Below are 18,873 nucleotides of genomic sequence, written 5' to 3'. Positions count from 1 at the left end.
GTCAAATACGATTTAACACTGGTGCATGTATGATGGCATGGCATTGTTGCTGCAGTTCATACGTGGGAAGAACTCATAAAGCACATAGATAGCTTTATAAAATTACAGTGTAGATAAGGATATTCTGATGTACTAGCGGATAGAGAGAAATGCAAGCCAAAGTATCCCTTTGAAACATACCGAGCATTGGCTAATGCTGTTGATAAACCAACAAACCGAATTGAACGTTCTGTTTGTGATGATATGTATCGCATTCTTGATACGATGACCTGAAATAAGAAGTTTCACCATTGTAAACAATTGTAAGGACACCTTCAAAGAAGGATAAACACAGCAGAACATATGGTATTGAGGTGAATCAATGTAAAAGACGATAAGTTGTACAATGTTGAGATATAGTAGTACAAAGTAAATGAAGTTACTTGAGAGGCCATATAATATGTTAAAGATCAACAAGAGTCTGAGTTCATAGGCAGCCTACAGTGTAATTTAGTAGAAGCATTTATCAAGTTGTGCGTATGGAAGGGTTACCTCAAGAATAGGCCCACGGTCAGCTCCAAGAAGATGTATCTCGTCTAATATCATGAGTCCAACCTATCATCAGCAAGCTAACAAGTCATTACCAACTTAAAATAAAATTATATACTCCGTATAATTTACAGAAACGGAGCAAAACAGAAAATAGCCAACATAGAAAAATAAAAATTAGACCTTCATAACATAACTTCTACTGTGCCAACTGCGACTGATCCCATCCCACTTTTCGGGGGTCGAAATTATGATATCAGCTGATAATAGGGCCACCATGTCTGGTGTAAAATCACCAGTCATTTCAACCTGCCAAAAGCATCACTTCAATTACATTAAGCACGATGATGTATTGGTGGCGGAAAAGAAGATGGAATGCTACAAACCATCTTCTTCCCAAGCTGAGTAACAAGCCGATGTCTCCAATCATTCATTCTTTCTCGCACTATAGCCTTTAGAGGAGCAATGTAAACTACCTGAAAAGGTGTCAAACATGTCAATGCCAAAAAATATCTCGGCTTTATACAGGAATTCAATCAACAAACCTTCATGTCCGGTTGGGTATTGAAAAGATGAAGCATTGCTAGTTCTGCAGAAATTGTCTTGCCACTCCCAGTTGGTGCTCCCAAGAGCACATTGGTTTCAGTGTGATAAAGAACATGGAAAGCCTGGAAAACAAAATCATCAGGGCAAAAAGTATATGCATTAAAGGAAAAGGTACATTAAGCTGGAATCAGCCGGCATAAACAGTGTATGCACCAGGCATCATACAGCAAAAGGAATACTCCCTCTGTTTCTAAATATGAGTCTCTAAAAAGATTTCAATAGAAACTACATAGGGATGTATATAGACGTATTTTAGAGTGTAGATTCACTCATTTTGCTCCATATGTAGTCTATATTGGAATCTCTAAAAAGACTTATATTTAGGAACGGAGGAAGTATTTGATAACTTCCACTAATAGGAACAGATACAGATTGGTAAATTGCTGCTGGAATACTTAACTTAAGTATCGAAAACATTTAACTAGAAAGTTATGTGGTGTAGATACACTAGCATTAGCATGCTGAAACATAGCATGAAACAGCCAAGACAAAAGATAAATGGAATCCAAAGTGCACCTGTGTTTGTATGGGATTGAAATGGGTAAATCTGTACAAATCTTCGTATGCTTTGTTGCCAAGAGCACTCAGTGGAAGAGGCTTCAGGTCCAAAAGTTCAGTGTGTGTTATTTGTGTCTGCAGGAAAAACATGCAGAATTCAAGATTTGACAGTGGAATGTAAACACTGTGGAACTGACATAAGATATTGCTAAATTCACCTGAGGCAAGGTAAGATTATGAAATGAGACGGTAAAGATTGACTCCGAATGCAGCCAGGAGTCTGATACAGCTCGGATATAGTACTGCGGCGGATGAGGCTCAAAGATCGGTATATTAAAAGACATCTTTGTAGGTGTACCTCTTGCCATCTTCTTTGTCAGTGTGAAGAGCTCCGAATGATAAATAGTATCATTTTCAGAATCCTGAAAACAAATGTGCATGTTTGACCAAGTTTTTAGAAAAGAATACCAATATCTACATTACCAAATTTGTATCAATAGATCCATCACGTAAAGTATTTTCATAATTTATTTATTTTATAAGTAGATGTCGATATTTTACTCTATAATCTTGGTCAAACATACACAAGTTTGACTTGCACGAAAATCGATACACCTTATATTCTGGAACAAAGGGAGTATAAGCTAATTCTTTGGCCCTTATCAGTTGCTGGTACACAATGTCACATATCTATACATGCATCCAATAGTAACTAACTTAACACTGAATGGGACAAATTTAGATTGGCAACCATAAATGGAAGTTACAGAATTTGATCCACTGTACAGTTCTTAATACAACTGCATGCACAATGAGCTCATGTCTTAAGTCCAAAAATGATGACGATGTATATAGATGTATGTCCATCTCTGCAGTTACTAGTCTCTAAGCACAGTCATATCAGTGGCATCTTCAAATAATCACACCAAACTGTAAGCACACTAACCATAGTCCAGTACTATACATTAGATAAGTTTTTTCAACTCTGCTACAATTCTAAAACGATTTAGTGTCAGGTGCAAAAACATAATATGTGTAGATTAACACACCTCCACAATAATCAACCATCGTTGTGACATGCCATGGTGACGATCCTTCCACACAAATTCAGGAGTTATAAGCAGGTCCACCTACAAATTATCATAGTAACCGCGTAAGTGGTAAATAATGAACTAATTTGAGAAAAAACATCAGAATAATTGAGTTGACACCAGCTCTTACTTTCAGAACAGTCCTGGTGATTGGACTAACGGAAGCAGATAAGTTGACGTGTGGGAAGTATCCAACATACTGCTTAACCAACTTCAGTAGAAAAAAAAAGTGTTAACTTCATCAGGTATAGTCACTAGCTCAAACTAATGGAATCAACCATATATGCATAACTTGTAAGTCTACACATACCCTTCCCTGATGAGAAAAACGAATGAGGGCTCCAACGTCATTTTCCTCCATTTCATAAAGACGGTCCAGGTCCACATTTCTTTCCTCAAGTTTCCACAATATCTAGTTCAGAGAACATTAATTATATTTGGGAAACGAGAGAAACACGATATGGTAAAAAAACAGTGATGACCAATAGCAACCTCAGGAGAAATGTCCCTATCGAACTGCCTAAGAGGATGGAGATGTGGCCATATTTTGCGATCTACGGCCTTGCAATATTCCAATAATAAGGATGTCATCTCAGACCACCCCCTACGCAGACAAATCTCAAACAACGCCCTCATAATGCGACCCAAGCTTTGACTAATGTATTGAGCATCAGAGTGTAAGGAGGAGCTGTCAACTGAGGCACGGGAAATAAAAACCTGAAAATAGATCAAACTCCTCAACTTAGGAATGTTCCTGGACTCAAACTTAATGAAAAAAAGTGACAGTTCTTCAACAGTAACCTGTATGAGAATTGAAATTTTCCCATGCTTGTCAGTCGGCCCACCCTTGACTTCCAATGGGCATGCTTTCCTGGCAAGTGTTTCTAATTCATCTTGTTCTTCTTCTCTAACTACAATATTTTCAAATTCAGAGGAATGGGCCACCATGTTAATCACCTGAGGTAGGTATCAAGAAAGGTCAATAAAACTTCACGAACATCACAAGCTGTAACAAAGAAACCACAAAAGGAGATAACCAACTGCCTACCTCACTTTCACTCATGTGACGACGAAGCATCTCGTTGTATGTCTCAACACTGGAGTACTGAAGGTAAAAGTGACTTGCAATTCGACCGAGCTCTGTGCAGTAGAAGTTGCCACTCTTTTCATCATAGCGCATCATCTTAGCCTTGTCTAGCGAACGTGCAGCATCAATAATAAATGACCGTTGCTTGGCGCCCATGGAAGGATCTCCAATCACCTTAATGGTTAGACAAGTTAAAATGTTGTCACAATCAAAGAAGTGTTGAGTACCAATATGTGCAGTGAAGCACCTCAAAGAGTAATAAATTATCTAGTTTCTGACATGATACAAAATGGTTGTTCGTAAGAATACAGGGACCATGACTTATTTCTGAAAGAATTAATGCGTTAAAAAGAACTAGACAGTGTAACAGATGTTAAAAGAATTTATGTACAAGGACTGCCTTTCAGTTATTTTACTCGGATGATATCAAAAACCACACTAGAAAATTTGTCATCCACTGAAAAGAGTGGTATTTATTTTACATATAAAGTGTGAACAATGGGAGAAATATTACCTCTTCCCAAGTTATCCCATACACCAGAGGATTAGTCTTCATCCTTCTAAATAAGTATGTATAGCCAAGCCAGGCACAGGCCTCCCTGACATTTGTTACAGTTCCCAAGGCAACCTCAGCATTCAAATTATCTTTCAATGATCCAAGGAACTGCAAAATAATTGTGGTCACGAAAAATTAAGCATGGACTGGAAAAAACTTACAGCAATCAACCAACTTGCCAAGGCTACATTTCAAAAAGAAAAAACTTGCCAAGACTACAAGCAAATAAGAAACTAACTTTGCAAATTAGCAATGTTTAAGGTATTAGTAACTACTCCCTCCGTTCCTAAATATTTGTCTTTCTAGATATTTCAACAAGTGACTACATACGGAGCAAAATGAGTGAATCTACACTCTAAAATATGTCTACATACATCCGTATGTTGTAGTCCATTTGAAATGACTAGAAAGACAAATATTTAGGAACGGAGGGAGTATTAACTAGTCCTAAGAAACTACCGTGGTAAGGAAATTAATTAGTATTAGATCATCCACAGTGGTCCGTGTACTTATCTAATGCCATGACAAACAAAGATTTTGTTGAGGTGGGGATGAGGAGATGCGACTTGGAAGAGATGCAAGGTTAAGGTAGCACACAAAACAAGGTATAAAACAAAATGTGCACTGAAAAGCTCACCATACAGACCAAGAGAGAAAGAGAGGGAAGGAAAATTCTATGAAAAAGAATAGCAGATGTAGGGAAGGGTCCTCTTTGTATTTTCAAGGCCAAAATCAATCGAATATACAGGACACATACTAGTAAAAAAAAGTGTGACACTATTCCAGCAAATACTCCTCTTCATGTCCCACCTATTTGATTGAGTTTGACCATGATATTTGCAGAGCTCTAGAATATATCCCCCACTACACTATGTAATTTTTCAAGAAAGTTAGAACTTCTAAGGTTTATTTTTCGGAATTTCCACCAAATCGCACAGTTTCACCGGATACACCGCCTCTACAACTCAATCTTCTAACCTATAACTGGACACAGAAGAATATTTGATTGATATCGTCCACAGCTTGTTCTAATATCCTCCATTGTAAAAGGTCACATGTTTGCTGACCTGGCTTTCTATTGGAAGCTGACTAGTCAATAATCTCAAGTAATAGGCCAATTTGTCATGCGTCGTAATAATAATTCCTTCACCACTTTTATCAAACTGTGGCCTCCCAGCACGTCCAAAGATCTAATAAGGAAATGAAAGAGCATTAGAATATAATATTTGAGTAATAGAAATGAAAAAATGCAAAATCACGACAAGTTCAGAGAGGTACCTGCATCACATCGAGCATCCCCAGATCTCGCCATCCGCCAGCTTTAGCATCATATAATTGTGTGCCCTGTTTGTTGGTAATATATTACTTTATGCAGCAGGCCAGCAGTGCAGTACATTGTGGAAAAAAAGATTGTAGACAACTGGAAACATATGTTGGCATCCTTGGATCAGCCAAAAAATGTATTCAAGATAGCACAATCATAAGAAGGGTATTGATCTGCATCCATCTAAACCAACTGAACTAAGTTTTTTTACTATCACCTTTTGCAGAGATAATTTAAGTATGACCTTTCCAAGGAACACTGTTATCTACTCCCTCCGTTCCTAAATATAAGTCTTTGTAGAGATTCCACTACAAAACTACATACGGATGTATATGGACACATTTTAGAGTGTAGATTCACCTATTTTGATCCGTATGTAGTTCATAGTGTAATCTCTAGAAAGACTTGTATTTAGGAACGGAGGTAGTATTTAATAGTATCTATATATACTGAGTTTACTACCTCTAAACAAGTCACTAAACTGTTGAGTTTTTTTAGTATGACCTTTCCAAATAACACTTTTATCTATTAACAGTATCTATAATTAGTTACTTTACCACCCCTAAAGAAGTTACTAGACGGAATTAAATAAAATATAACTAGTGATACATATGCTGACAGTAATTTATTTTACCAATATTTAGTTAAGAAATAAGTCATGTAGATTCCAAGGAAAATGTTTCTTTGGCATGGAAAAAAAACAAATAGACACTAACCTTTATAACAACTGTATGAGCTGGTAAGTTTACTCCCCAAGCCAATGTTGCTGTACAAACAAGGACCTAATCGAAATAAGTTAGCACATGACTGAAACTAATGAAGGTTGCACAGAAACTTACTTTCAAGAGACCATCAACTTACTTTCAAGAGACCATCAGCAAACAAGCGCTCCATCAAATTTCGGTCAGAACGCATCATTCCAGCATTATGTATGCCAAATCCAGAATCAAAAAATTCTATAACTTCACGACTTTTGGCTTTACTGACATCTCTCTGCAAACACAACACTAGGTAAATAAAAATTACTAGATTTAAGGCTAATAATAAAACCAGAATGGTAAAGTATACCTTGATCAATCCGTATTGGGGATGGTCTGCATTTGAAAATAACTCCACTTCCCCTGCTTTTGCAGCTAGGTCAATCTGCAAGGCATGATATAAGAATGTGCAACTGAAATCAACTAAAAAATGAATACAGATATCAAGAAAAAAGAAACAAGAGGACCTGAAGAGTGTCTTATAAATAGAAAACATAAATAACACTATGGAAGCATAATTTTATTACATTCAAAGAACTTATGGAGTAAGGCTTGCTGGAAGTTAGCATTGCACGGGACGATATATAGCTTGGCATATTGGTAAATCACGAGTACAACAGATAATTTCAGATAAACAAAAGCTTAATGATGCGCAGACATTGAAGATATAGAAGTATGGCAATGCCAGGATACTTGATAAACAGTACTCCCTCCGTAAAGAAATATAAGAGCATTTAGATCACTACTTTAGTGATCTAAACTCTCTTATGTTTGTTTACAGAGGGAGTAACATTTACCACACGCAAAAATCCTCTTATTAGAAAACTATTACTTACTAGGGTTCTAGCGGTTTTCCCTGTATCCTTGCGGGTATGAACAAAAACCAATGCTTGATGACCTTGTTTAATGGACTCCACAACCTAACAAGTTGATATAGTGTTAAAAAGATCTGTATGAATGACAGAATCCAGATGGAACTACGATACAAAAGAAAAGAGACCTTGTCATAGCAAATACTATTGAATAGATCATTTTTCTTGGCGTAATCCCTTTCAGTGATTCCAATGTACTGTTGAGCAAGAGGAACTGGACGGTAACTCGAGTCAAAGTAGAAAAGGCCAGTATCTGCATTAACCCGCAAAAATTCTGCAACCTGAAAGTGAGAAACCCCATGGTACAGTTAATTGCATTTCAGGTAGAGGACATGATATTGAAGGTAACAAACCTCTTTGTAAGTAGGCAGTGTAGCAGATAGGCCAACAATGCGAATCATTGATTGCATGGACTCAACCTGTCAAATTCAGATCACTCATAAATATGGATCAGACATAACAAGAAACAATATCTAGAGAAGAACAGGCATATGATATGGTCCTATGAGAATGTAATCAATTTAAGTCTGTCCATTTTTAATTTTTATATTTTTACAAAGATTTATAGTTTACTTTTTGAAATCGTTAAATATAAGGACCCTTTGATCATAACAAGCGAATAGATGGGCTCCTATTTCTCTCCAAAACTGACCTGGCGTAGAGTTCGAGCAACTAGTGTCTCAATTACTGACCCTCTATCATCATTTAGCAGGTGCACTTCATCAATGATTATCAGCTTGACCAGCATTGACAATGCCATATCGCTGCTTTTGCGTGTAATGACATCCCACTTCTCAGGAGTAGTCACTATCATCTGGGTAATGCACAAATAAATACAGTTCACAAGGTTAAAAAAAGTACAGCTCGGAAACACAAGTTTAAATAATGAAACAAAGAAAGATAATACCTGTGTTTCCTCAATCTCACTTCTGGTCAACTGCATGTCGCCTGTAAGTTCTTTAACAACCAGGTTCAATGGAGATAATCGACGACCAAATGTTGCCGTTACCTCTGCAGCCAAGGCCTACATAACACAATTTTGATAAATATAGTGATCATAAGAACCATAGTTACCTGATCCACAATTCAAATTTGTGGTTCGCAATTTTCTACCTAATACGAATCGGCTTCGCTTAGAGGGTGCACATCTCCGATTCGCGAATCAAACATGGGGTTCGCTAATCAGTAAAACTTGATAAGCAATGTGTAGGGATCAATGGATTTTGTACACATAGCAACACAGAGGGGGGCCTGGGCAGTTGCCAGCCCAGCCCAACAAAAAAATTGTCTTCTGTACATTCTCAGTGGCTGTTAACCCAAAGCCACCCGCTGCCACTGCTCTGTTATGCCTCTCACCCTGCACTCCAGAAGTCACAGCCCTCCTCCAAACTTGAATTTGCAGCCACTACTCTGCTGTACTTCTACTGATTAATTTCCTCCAGAACTGCAGTTGCAGCCACAACTCTACTTCTCCCGATTCATTCCTCAACCATCTTGTCCATGGCGGCGCGAGGGCAGCTGTAGTCAAAGGTGCATGGTACAGCAAGCACATTGGAAGGGTTGAGCAGCCACCGCAATAGCATGGCTAGTGGCAGAGGCAGCATGGGTTGAGCAGACACAGTGTGGTTTCATCTTTTCAACGAATTGGATGGCGAACCATCTTCTATCTGGGGCGGTTCGAACCATGATCTAGATCGGGGTTCCATGATGGATAAGTCTGTGTACTAGGGTCCTTGTGGGGCTGCAGCACATGGTCCTTGTGGCAGTTAGGAGGATAAAGTCCTGGACCATCAAGGACTGGCTGTTAGGATAGAGTTCTGTTCTTGACCATCAAGGACTGTCAGTTAGCATCTTAGACTAGCATCTTAGACTAGCATCTTAGACTAGCATCTTAGCAGCATCTTAGCATATGCCTTGGCTGGCTAGCAGCCTATAAATATGTATCCCCAACCCCTCAGGTTGGCATGGCATTGTGTGAGAAATAAACCAACGAAAATTGTCCCAACTCTCCTAGTGTCATCCACAACTATCAATGCTCAGGCTGAAAGGTCTAACAAGTGGTATCAGAGCCAGGTTAACCTGCACCCTGAGCATTTCCTGTGAGCAGCCCAAGTCGGTAGCAGCAGCTGCTCCGTCTGCCTCTGGTTACCTTCCTCCCTCCGGACTGTCGAGCAGCAGCTCGTCTTCATCAGCCTCCTCTTCACGCAACAGCCCCCCTGCAGCGAGCCATGTCTGCAGGTCGCTCTCAGCACACGGCTACCTCGAGCATGCGGCGCCGGCAAGAGGCCGAGCGCGCCGTGGCAGAGGAGCGTGAGCGAGCGGCTGTAGCAGCGGCTGCTGCGGCGGCAAGAGTGTCGAGGCTGGCTGCAGCGGAGCTGGCAGCAGCCAGAGCGGAGGTAGAAGCAGCCAGGGCGGAGGTAGAAGCAGCAGCAGCAGCAGAAGCAGCCCGTGAGGCTACGGCGGATGCCAAGGCACTCCGCGGCAGCCCCGGCAGCTCCAGCAGCTCCGCGCCTGCGGACGACGGCGTCGACGCAGATCGCGCCAAAGTGGCGCAGGAGCGGACGGCGCAGTGGGCAGCCGAGCACGCCCGCGCTCCAGGTGGAGGCGCGCACCGCGACGGCGGCTGCAACGACCAGGACCGCGGCCTCTACGAGGTCCGGACTGTGGTCAGGGATGTTGGTTCCAGTGTTGGGTGGCCTACCCTCACTAAAACCAACTACGTCGAGTGGGCCGGGATCATGAAGGTCAGGCTCCAGGTGCGGCGCATGTGGGAGGCAGTCCAGGACAGCAACGTCGACCACCTAGAGGATCGACGGGCGCTGGACGCCCTCATCGCCGCAGTCCCGCCCGAGATGCAGTTCTCGCTTTCCAACAAGCGGACTGCCAAGGAGGCTTGGGACGCCATCGCCGCAGCACGCATCGGCAGCGACCGTGCTCGCAAGTCCACCCTGCAGGCACTTCGTAAGGAGTGGGAGAACCTGGGCTTCAAGCCAAGTGAGGACGTTGATGACTTTGCTCTCCGTCTCAACACTCTGCTGCAGAAGATGGTGAAGTTTGGCGATGCCACCTACACCGAGGAGAGAGCTGTCGAGAAGCTTTTTCGGTGCATTCCCGAGAAGTACAAGCAGATGGCTCGCTCGATCGAGTCGTTGCTGGACCTCTCCACGATGACGATCGAGGAGGCGATAGGTCGACTCAAGGTCGTCGACACCGACGAGCCACAGCCCCCCTCGGGGCCCGTCACCACCGGCGGGAAGCTGCTCCTAACTCGGGAGCAGTGGGATCCCAGCCTTGGTGACAAGAAGGGGGAGCCTTCCTCCTCGACGGGCGGCCGCAAGCGTGGCAAGCAGCGTAAGGCGCGAAGAGGCCCCCCGGGCAGGGCACAAGGACGTGCCGAAGGTGACGCCCGCGGAGGCGCCAAGGACGGCGCCGCTGGCAAGCCCAGGCCGGCACAAGACAACAGTTGCCACAACTGTGGCCGGTTTGGCCATTGGGCCAATGAGTGTCGGCAACCACGACAAGGCCAGGCTCACGTCGCACAGGCGAAGGAGGAGGAGACGGCTCTGTTCATGGCGCATGCAAGCATTGAGCTACCCTCGGCGACTCCAGTCGCAAAGGCTTTCATCCACCTCGATGAGCCAAAAGCACACGCTCTTCTCGGCGATGGCTCCGGGAAGGACAAGGCTATGGGGTGGTGCCTCGACACCGGCGCCACCCACCACATGACCGGTCGAAGGGAATTCTTCGCCGAGCTCGACTCCGATGCGCGAGGCTCCGTCAAGTTCGGGGATGCCTCCGCTGTGGAGATAAAGGGCGTCGGCTCCGTCATCTTCACCACCAAGATGGGAGAGCACCGGCTGCTCACCGGTGTCTACTACATCCCCGCGCTAAGGAATTCCATCATCAGCTTGGGACAGCTGGATGAGAACGGCTCACGCGTGCTGATTGAGCATGGGGTCCTACGCATCTGGGATCGCCAGCGTCGCCTTCTCGCCAAGGTGCCCAGAGGTGAAAATCGACTCTACGTCCTTGATGTGCAGGTGACACAACCGGTTTGTCTCGCTGTCCGTCGAGACGACGAGGCGTGGCAGTGGCATGAGCGCTTTGGGCACCTTCACTTTGAGGCCCTGAAACGTCTAAGTGCTAAGGAGATGGTGCGAGGCCTGCCATGCCTCGACCATGTGGAGCAGTTCTGCGACATCTGCGTACTAACAAAGCAGAGACGACTCCCCTTTCCCCAACAGGCGAGTTTTCGGGCTAAGGAGAAGCTGGAGCTCGTGCACGGAGACCTGTGCGGCCCGGTGACGCCAGCCACACCAGGAGGTCGACGCTACTTCCTGCTGCTCGTCGACGATCTCTCCCGCTACATGTGGGTGATGATCCTCGGCAGTAAGGGAGAAGCGGCGGACGCCATTAGGCGCGCGCAGGTTGGTGTGGAGGCGGAGAGCGGCCGCAAATTGCGCGTGTTGCGCACTGACAACGGCGGCGAGTTCACGGCGGCTGAATTCGCGTCGTACTGCGCCGATGAGGGCATCCAGCGCCACTACTCCGCGCCGTACAGCCCGCAGCAAAACGGCGTCGTCGAGCGGCGCAACCAGACGGTTGTGGGGATGGCTCGGGCTCTCCTCAAGCAGAGAGGGATGCCGGCTGTCTTCTGGGGAGAGGCGGTGCTAACGGCCGTCTACATCCTCAACCGCTCTCCTACTAAGGCACTCGACGGCAGAACTCCGTACGAGGCCTGGCATGGGCGGAAGCCGGCGGTCTCTCATTTGCGGGTCTTTGGCTGCCTTGCGTTCGCCAAGGAGCTCGGCCACATCGGCAAGCTCGACGACAGGAGCACTCCGGGAGTCTTCATCGGCTACGCGGAGGGCTCAAAGGCCTACCGCATCCTCGACCCAAAGACACAACGTGTGCGCACAGCGCGAGACGTCGTGTTCAACGAAGGGCGAGGGTGGCAATGGGACAAGGCGGTGGACGACGGCTCGACGCCGACGTATGACGACTTCATTGTCGAGTACGCTCACTTCAAGGAACCTGGGGGAGCAAGCAGCTCCTCTTCACCGGGCACGTCTACCCCGGCCCCCAAAACTACATCGACTCCGGCGCCTGCTACACCGACGACACCACAACCAGCGACGCCGCATACTCCAGCCCCGGCGGTCGCCACTCCGGGCTCGTCTTCATCAGCACCAGCTCACGCAGAGCACAACCCGATGAAGTTCGCTTCCCCGCTCACTCACGACGAGGAGCGGGTCGACGCATGGTATGGAGGCGAACCGCTGCGGTACCGTACGATGGATAATGTGCTCGGCGACCAGCCGGTGCCAGGACTGGTGCCACGTGACCTGGAGGCGCAGCTACAGCTCGTGTGTGAAGACGGCGAACCACGGTCCTTTGCAGAGGCCGAGAGAGACGCGGCATGGCGCGCCGCGATGAAGTTGGAGATGGATGCGGTCGAGCAAAACCGCACCTGGGAGCTTGCTGATCTCCCTCGAGGTCACCGCGCAATCACCCTTAAGTGGGTGTTCAAGCTGAAGAGGGATGGAGCCGGCGCCATCATCAAGCACAAGGCTCGTTTGGTGGCCCGAGGCTTCTTGCAGCAGGAAGGAGTCGACTTCGACGACGCTTTCGCTCCCGTGGCACGGATGGAGTCCGTGCGACTTCTCCTTGCGCTGGCTGCCCAGGAGGGCTGGCGTGTCCACCACATGGACGTTAAGTCGGCATTCCTCAATGGCGACTTGAAGGAGGAAGTCTACGTGCATCAGCCACCGGGGTTTATGATTCCCGGCCAGGAGGGCAAGGTGCTCCGCCTGCGCAAGGCTCTCTATGGCCTGCGGCAGGCACCCAGGGCGTGGAACGCCAAGCTGGACTCCACGCTGAAGAAGATGGGTTTCGAGCAGAGCCCGCATGAGGCTGCCGTCTACCGACGGGGGAGTGGAGGAAATGCCCTGCTGGTGGGCGTCTACGTTGACGACCTGGTGATCACCGGCACCAAAGATGCAGAGGTGGCGGCGTTCAAGGAAGACATGAAGGCCACGTTCCAGATGAGTGACCTGGGGCTCCTCTCCTTCTATCTAGGGATTGAGGTGCACCAGGACCACTCCGGGATCGCGCTTCGACAGTCCGCCTACGCCAAGCGCATCGTTGAGCTAGCTGGGCTCACCGACTGCCATCCAGCTCTCACTCCGATGGAGGAGAGGCTGAAACTAAGTCGCGACAGCACGACGGAGGAAGTGGATGCTACGCAGTACCGACGCCTTGTGGGGAGCCTTCGCTACCTCACTCACACACGGCCGGACTTGGCATTCTCCGTCGGCTATGTCAGTCGGTTCATGGAGCGACCAACGTCGGAACACCAGCAGGCAGTGAAGAGGATCGTCCGCTACATAGCAAGGACCCTCGACCACGGCCTCCATTACCCTAGGTGCCCTGGGGCGGCACACTTCGTCGGGTACAGCGACAGCGACCACGCCGGCGACATCGACACCAGCAAGAGCACGAGCGGGATCCTCCTCTTCCTCGGCAAGTGTCTCGTGAGCTGGCAATCAGTCAAGCAGCAGGTGGTGGCCCTGTCCAGCTGTGAGGCTGAGTACATAGCGGCCTCCACCGCCTGTACTCAGGCGCTCTGGCTTGCTCGACTGCTTGCTGATCTTCTCGTTCAAGACACCAGAACGGTGCAGCTCCTGGTGGACAGCAAGTCCGCCCTGGCCCTGGCAAAGAACCCCGTGTTCCACGAACGGAGCAAGCACATCCGACTGAGGTATCACTTCATCCGCAGCTGTGTGGAAGAAGGGAGCATCGAGGCGAGCTACATCAACACCAAGGATCAGCTCGCAGACCTGCTCACCAAGCCCCTTGGGAGGGTCAAGTTCCTCGAACTTTGCTCCAGGATTGGGATGATTCAACTCTCCCACAAGACGACGTACAAGACTTAGGGGGAGAATGATGGATAAGTCTGTGTACTAGGGTCCTTGTGGGGCTGCAGCACATGGTCCTTGTGGCAGTTAGGAGGATAAAGTCCTGGACCATCAAGGACTGGCTGTTAGGATAGAGTTCTGTTCTTGACCATCAAGGACTGTCAGTTAGCATCTTAGACTAGCATCTTAGACTAGCATCTTTGACTGGCATCTTAGCAGCATCTTAGCATATGCCTTGGCTGGCTAGCAGCCTATAAATATGTATCCCCAACCCCTCAGGTTGGCATGGCATTGTGTGAGAAATAAACCAACGAAAATTGTCCCAACTCTCCTAGTGTCATCCACAACTATCAATGCTCAGGCTGAAAGGTCTAACATTCCATGCCTTGTCTAACGAATCCAGTAACTATGATAAGAGCATCCAACAAGAACAGAGAATGTAGGAAGAAGAATACCTTCATTGGTGCAACATACACTATCTTGAACTCGTTTTTATGCAAAATGCCTTCCCTGAAGTGCTGTTTAACCTGTAGATTAATCAATAAGCAGAACCCGTCAACAAGATTCGGGAAAAAATCGCTGATAAGGTTCAGAAAGTCAAGATTTCATAACAACTATGCAGGTTTTACCAAGGTATATACCTCATGAAGAACTGCAATCATTGCAATATTTGTTTTGCCAGCACCCGTTGGAGCACAAACCTGAACATTTATGCAAGTTAGCTATGACAACAGTGGTACACATAAACTTAATGGCACAAGCTCTCTTCTTGAGCATGGAAAGTGCAACTGCACATATAGTGGATTTAATTACGCACTAGAATGTTCTCATTGGTGTTGTATGTGGCTTGAAAAATACGGCTCTGAACACGGTTGAGTGACTTGTATCCCTGGAAAGCAGCTTGGGCGATATCATCCAACTCTCTTATTTCAATCTGGAAAGAACAAAGAAAGTTGTGTTGTAATCAACAAAAAACAGTAACGTGCGCAGTCAGCAATTTATTCAAATCTGCTGATGCTCAAGGCTAATTAACTCGGTGCAGGCTAAGCCATTTCGCTATGGAATTAAATATAGATAAAAAAAGAAGGAAGATTGCATGCATGCATTCAAATATGAGTATTTCAATCAACTGGATTAATGCAGTAAACTACCACAAGGAAAATGTGAGCAAATTGATTCTTGTTGGTACTTGGCATTCACCATTTCATGAGATCATAAAATCACCTCAAACTAAATGTAATGTAGGAGTTACCCTCTTTCACTAAATCTTTTCAAAAAAATATGGAAGGATCCACGAAGCAATACAAAAGTATGTACATGACATAAAGAGGCTATAGGGATACCAGTTTCTCATTGGGTCCCAATGGTGCTGTAGGAGTTGGTGGAATTTTCACTTCTTCATACCCCTTCATATGTTTCCGTGTTGTTCCTTGAGGAAGAGAAGTTACTTGGAAACTACTCTCCCCTTCTCCAGTCCCAATCATGTCATCAAATGGCTGCTTTCTTTCACTTGCTAGAAGAAGGGATGAGAAATCGTCAGCACCAAAATCATTCATTCCATTTTCTGCACCACGTTTGGCACGCCTTCCCTCTTTCCTCTTAATCTTATCAAGCTGACGCTCATACTCTGTTTGTATTGTTACCTGCAGGCATAGTGGATGTGAGAAGTCATTTAACACTGGATTACCCACTTCATCAGAAAACTCATAGAAGTAGTCTTACTTGTGTGCCATATGTTGGCATCTTCGGCTGATTATTTGAAGACAACTTTTCTGATTTCAGTATCGTCAATCCATGCTGAATTGCATCCCCTAGCTCTTTTCTATGCTGCAGACCATGATGACATAACCAATCAGTTCCATTGCATTAGACAGGCAAAACAAGTGAAGTTGCTCATTAACACAAACAAATGAAAGCCTCCTGTTATTGACCAACGCAACGATAAACTAGGAGCTTTGCTATCATGGCCAGAAATCTTGAACTTCTAACTCGACAAATGAAAGCAGGCAGGCCAACAGGAATATTTGTAGCAACATCTGTCAGTCCACAATCACTACCAGTGTCACATTTTCAAATGGTCAATCTAACATCAGGTGCTGGTTACACAAAATCTGAGATGAATGTAACCGACATCCAATACCTTAAGGTCCAAATTTTAAGCAGGACAAGTCTACATGTGCATAGCTACTCACTGGGGCTCTCATTCTCACTTTCACCTCAAGCACCATATGGCAGATGGTCTCTCATAGCCTCATATGCTCATGTACATATATATACTGCTATAACAGTTTATCATCGCAACTGTATAGCGTATCAGGGCAACATAGCCTTCGGAGTCTTGCAAAGATCTGTTTAAGGTTCAGATTTTAACAAGTTAATGCAAGGACTGGCAGTAACAGCAGTCATTACGTTGTAAAACTGATTGACCTATCTCATAGTTCAGTTGGGAGACTCAAATTTAAGAACTCTTCTGGGTTAACTATAGCTGCTCGATTCTTGCCACAGTGAAAGCACAAATTACGTGTCAAACTGATTAAAGAGATAAACAAGGGATAGACTGTAGAAATCTTTCTCTTATGAATGAGAATTATCAAGATGAACAGAACAAGGCCACATAATGCACTGGGTCATAAAAAAGAGTAACCAACAATCATAGTAACTTAATTAATGTCTACTGAACTTCTGGTTTCCTCCACTGGCCAGTTTGCTGCCTGAATTTTAGCCGGATATTAGCCTTTGGACATGTAGCCCAGCCAGGGTTCTGAATGTTATAAAGTGATTTGCTAGTAACTGAATCCTCGGGCATGTTTTGCTTATATCACATTAATAAGTTGCAAGGATGCAAGACTACGAGGTATAATGTCCTGTTGAATATCAGTAGAAGTCGTAGTAGTTGCAGGAATCCAGCTAATTATTATTTTAATTATTTGATCCAGGTATCATGTATGAAGAACCATGCAAAATAAACTGCACGCAGATAATGACAGGGTATTGGTCTCTTACTGAAAGAAGATCCTGAACTATTTCAAAGGCACCATCCCCAACCATGTCCAGCAGTTCACCAGCTATCTGCAATGTTGGAATGTTGTAATATTAAATGATTGAGTCAATAAACAAAGGGAATACCGGAAGCAAATTATAGCAGCACCTCGTCGCCTGCTTTATTGGAACGTAGCACTCTGCACAAAGCCATTGCAAGTTCATCTCCCGAGAGCATCGAGCCACCACTTATAGTTATCAGATCACACTGATCTTTTAGCCACCTCAAATCCACAGGACCCGCAAAAGCAGTTGAATTACAAGATGTAGTGCTGGCATCATGCTGCTCCTCTTGAAATGAACTCGATACACCACTTCCCAATGGTAGGTCATCATCAAGCGTAACATCAATAATGAAACGAGAAGGTGCTTTGAAGTCAAAGCTTGCCCCAAATTCACTTGTATCATCTCCATCTACGACCTTCGTGTCTTCCTGTACAAATTCCTGAATGCTCCCCCGTTGAAGGGAATGGAGCTTCTGAGCTAACTGAGCTAACTTTTTCAGAACTGAGTCTTGCACGCTGTAGCCCACAAGTCGTTCCAATTCATTCCTACGGAGATAGATAAAATCATGAGTAGAGGATTCCGGCAAAAAAGGATCTACGGCATTTGCAACATGCTATGTCATATGTTCTTCCTAAATTTAACCATGTTTAAAATATGGAAACATGGTGGGCAGCATTCAGAGCAAAGCAGCTAATGTGAGGGCTCTCCACTTAAAAAGCCAATAGCATATACCTTCTCTGGAGGGGCTTCTGGGTGGTGTCGGACTCCGTGCCAAACAACCTATAGACAGCCTGAGCAACCTGCTGGAGTTCCTCAGACACCACCTCCCCGTTCAACAACTCCACCACGGCGCCGATAAACTGCTTGTACGCCTGGCGCACATCGCTGGGAGCTGCAACAATGGGTGGCAACTTCAGAAAGTAAAACGCAGAGAGACACGCACACACCCACGCAAATCCGTCGCGTCGGCTCTAGCAGCCGAGCGCAGGCGGGGAGGGTTTTGGGGTAGTTACCGTCGTCCCAGTTGGGCACGAACCTCCGGGCGAGCGCCCACTCGTCATGCGGCCTGCGAAGACAACACGAGAGCGTAAGGGATACCACGGGATTCGGGCCGGGTGACTGAAATTGGGGTTGGGAAGGGGATAAGCGCGGTGATACCTTGGGAGGGCGCGGGCTTGGAGGGCGGCCTTGCGGAGGAGGTAGGCCTGGTCGGCGTCGAAGTGGGGGCGGAGGGAGCCCGTCAGGCGAGGGAGCGGCGCCAGCATCTCGGAGTCGGATCGCCTCGGCGAGTCGGCGGCGAGGGGTTTCGGGCGGAGGAAGGCGGCGGGAGCAGTGGAGAGGCGATGGATGCGAGTTTGGGAGTGATTGACTTGGGTTGGACTCTGGATCCCGTCCTGGTGGTGACGGAGGGAGACGCCCCGCGCCGAACTTGCGCCGCACGGAAGCGCCTGCGCCGGTGGACTGGACGGTGGTGGACTGGTGCTGCTTCGTTTCCGTGCGGCTCGCCCTCCCCTCGCTTCTACTCCTACCTCCCTACCCTCGCCCTCTCTATTGGCTAGACACAAGCCCAGCTTCTTCTTTTTTTTTCTGA

The 18,873-nt window shown here is 46.1% G+C and overlaps 1 protein-coding gene across 1 annotated transcript in view; it reads right to left on the bottom strand.

Moving 5' to 3' along the window:
• Nucleotides 1–18,810, bottom strand: part of LOC119291220 (DExH-box ATP-dependent RNA helicase DExH14-like) — a 26,756-nt gene extending 7,946 nt beyond the window's left edge. The window contains exons 1-34 of the mRNA XM_037569938.1: nt 18,441–18,810; nt 18,296–18,348; nt 18,015–18,174; nt 17,386–17,827; nt 17,241–17,306; nt 15,960–16,064; nt 15,581–15,880; nt 15,055–15,171; nt 14,879–14,938; nt 14,693–14,764; nt 8,228–8,344; nt 7,973–8,134; nt 7,674–7,739; nt 7,449–7,601; nt 7,285–7,368; nt 6,759–6,833; nt 6,552–6,683; nt 6,407–6,472; nt 5,645–5,710; nt 5,434–5,556; nt 4,325–4,474; nt 3,772–3,984; nt 3,525–3,680; nt 3,216–3,440; nt 3,034–3,135; nt 2,854–2,934; nt 2,682–2,762; nt 1,851–2,054; nt 1,651–1,767; nt 1,074–1,196; nt 915–1,004; nt 712–837; nt 532–594; nt 181–269 (exon numbers count right to left, since the gene is read on the bottom strand). Coding sequence (XP_037425835.1) covers nt 181–269; nt 532–594; nt 712–837; nt 915–1,004; nt 1,074–1,196; nt 1,651–1,767; nt 1,851–2,054; nt 2,682–2,762; nt 2,854–2,934; nt 3,034–3,135; nt 3,216–3,440; nt 3,525–3,680; nt 3,772–3,984; nt 4,325–4,474; nt 5,434–5,556; nt 5,645–5,710; nt 6,407–6,472; nt 6,552–6,683; nt 6,759–6,833; nt 7,285–7,368; nt 7,449–7,601; nt 7,674–7,739; nt 7,973–8,134; nt 8,228–8,344; nt 14,693–14,764; nt 14,879–14,938; nt 15,055–15,171; nt 15,581–15,880; nt 15,960–16,064; nt 17,241–17,306; nt 17,386–17,827; nt 18,015–18,174; nt 18,296–18,348; nt 18,441–18,547 — 4,346 coding nt within the window. The 5' untranslated portion in view covers nt 18,548–18,810. The remainder of the gene's footprint in view (nt 1–180; nt 270–531; nt 595–711; nt 838–914; nt 1,005–1,073; nt 1,197–1,650; nt 1,768–1,850; nt 2,055–2,681; nt 2,763–2,853; nt 2,935–3,033; nt 3,136–3,215; nt 3,441–3,524; nt 3,681–3,771; nt 3,985–4,324; nt 4,475–5,433; nt 5,557–5,644; nt 5,711–6,406; nt 6,473–6,551; nt 6,684–6,758; nt 6,834–7,284; nt 7,369–7,448; nt 7,602–7,673; nt 7,740–7,972; nt 8,135–8,227; nt 8,345–14,692; nt 14,765–14,878; nt 14,939–15,054; nt 15,172–15,580; nt 15,881–15,959; nt 16,065–17,240; nt 17,307–17,385; nt 17,828–18,014; nt 18,175–18,295; nt 18,349–18,440) is intronic.
• Nucleotides 18,811–18,873: the final 63 nt, after the last annotated feature.

Source organism: Triticum dicoccoides, chromosome 4B (assembly GCF_002162155.2).
Source record: "Triticum dicoccoides isolate Atlit2015 ecotype Zavitan chromosome 4B, WEW_v2.0, whole genome shotgun sequence".
In the NCBI taxonomy this organism is placed as follows: domain Eukaryota; kingdom Viridiplantae; phylum Streptophyta; class Magnoliopsida; order Poales; family Poaceae; genus Triticum; species Triticum dicoccoides.
This window is presented reverse-complemented; position numbering and strand designations above follow the sequence as displayed.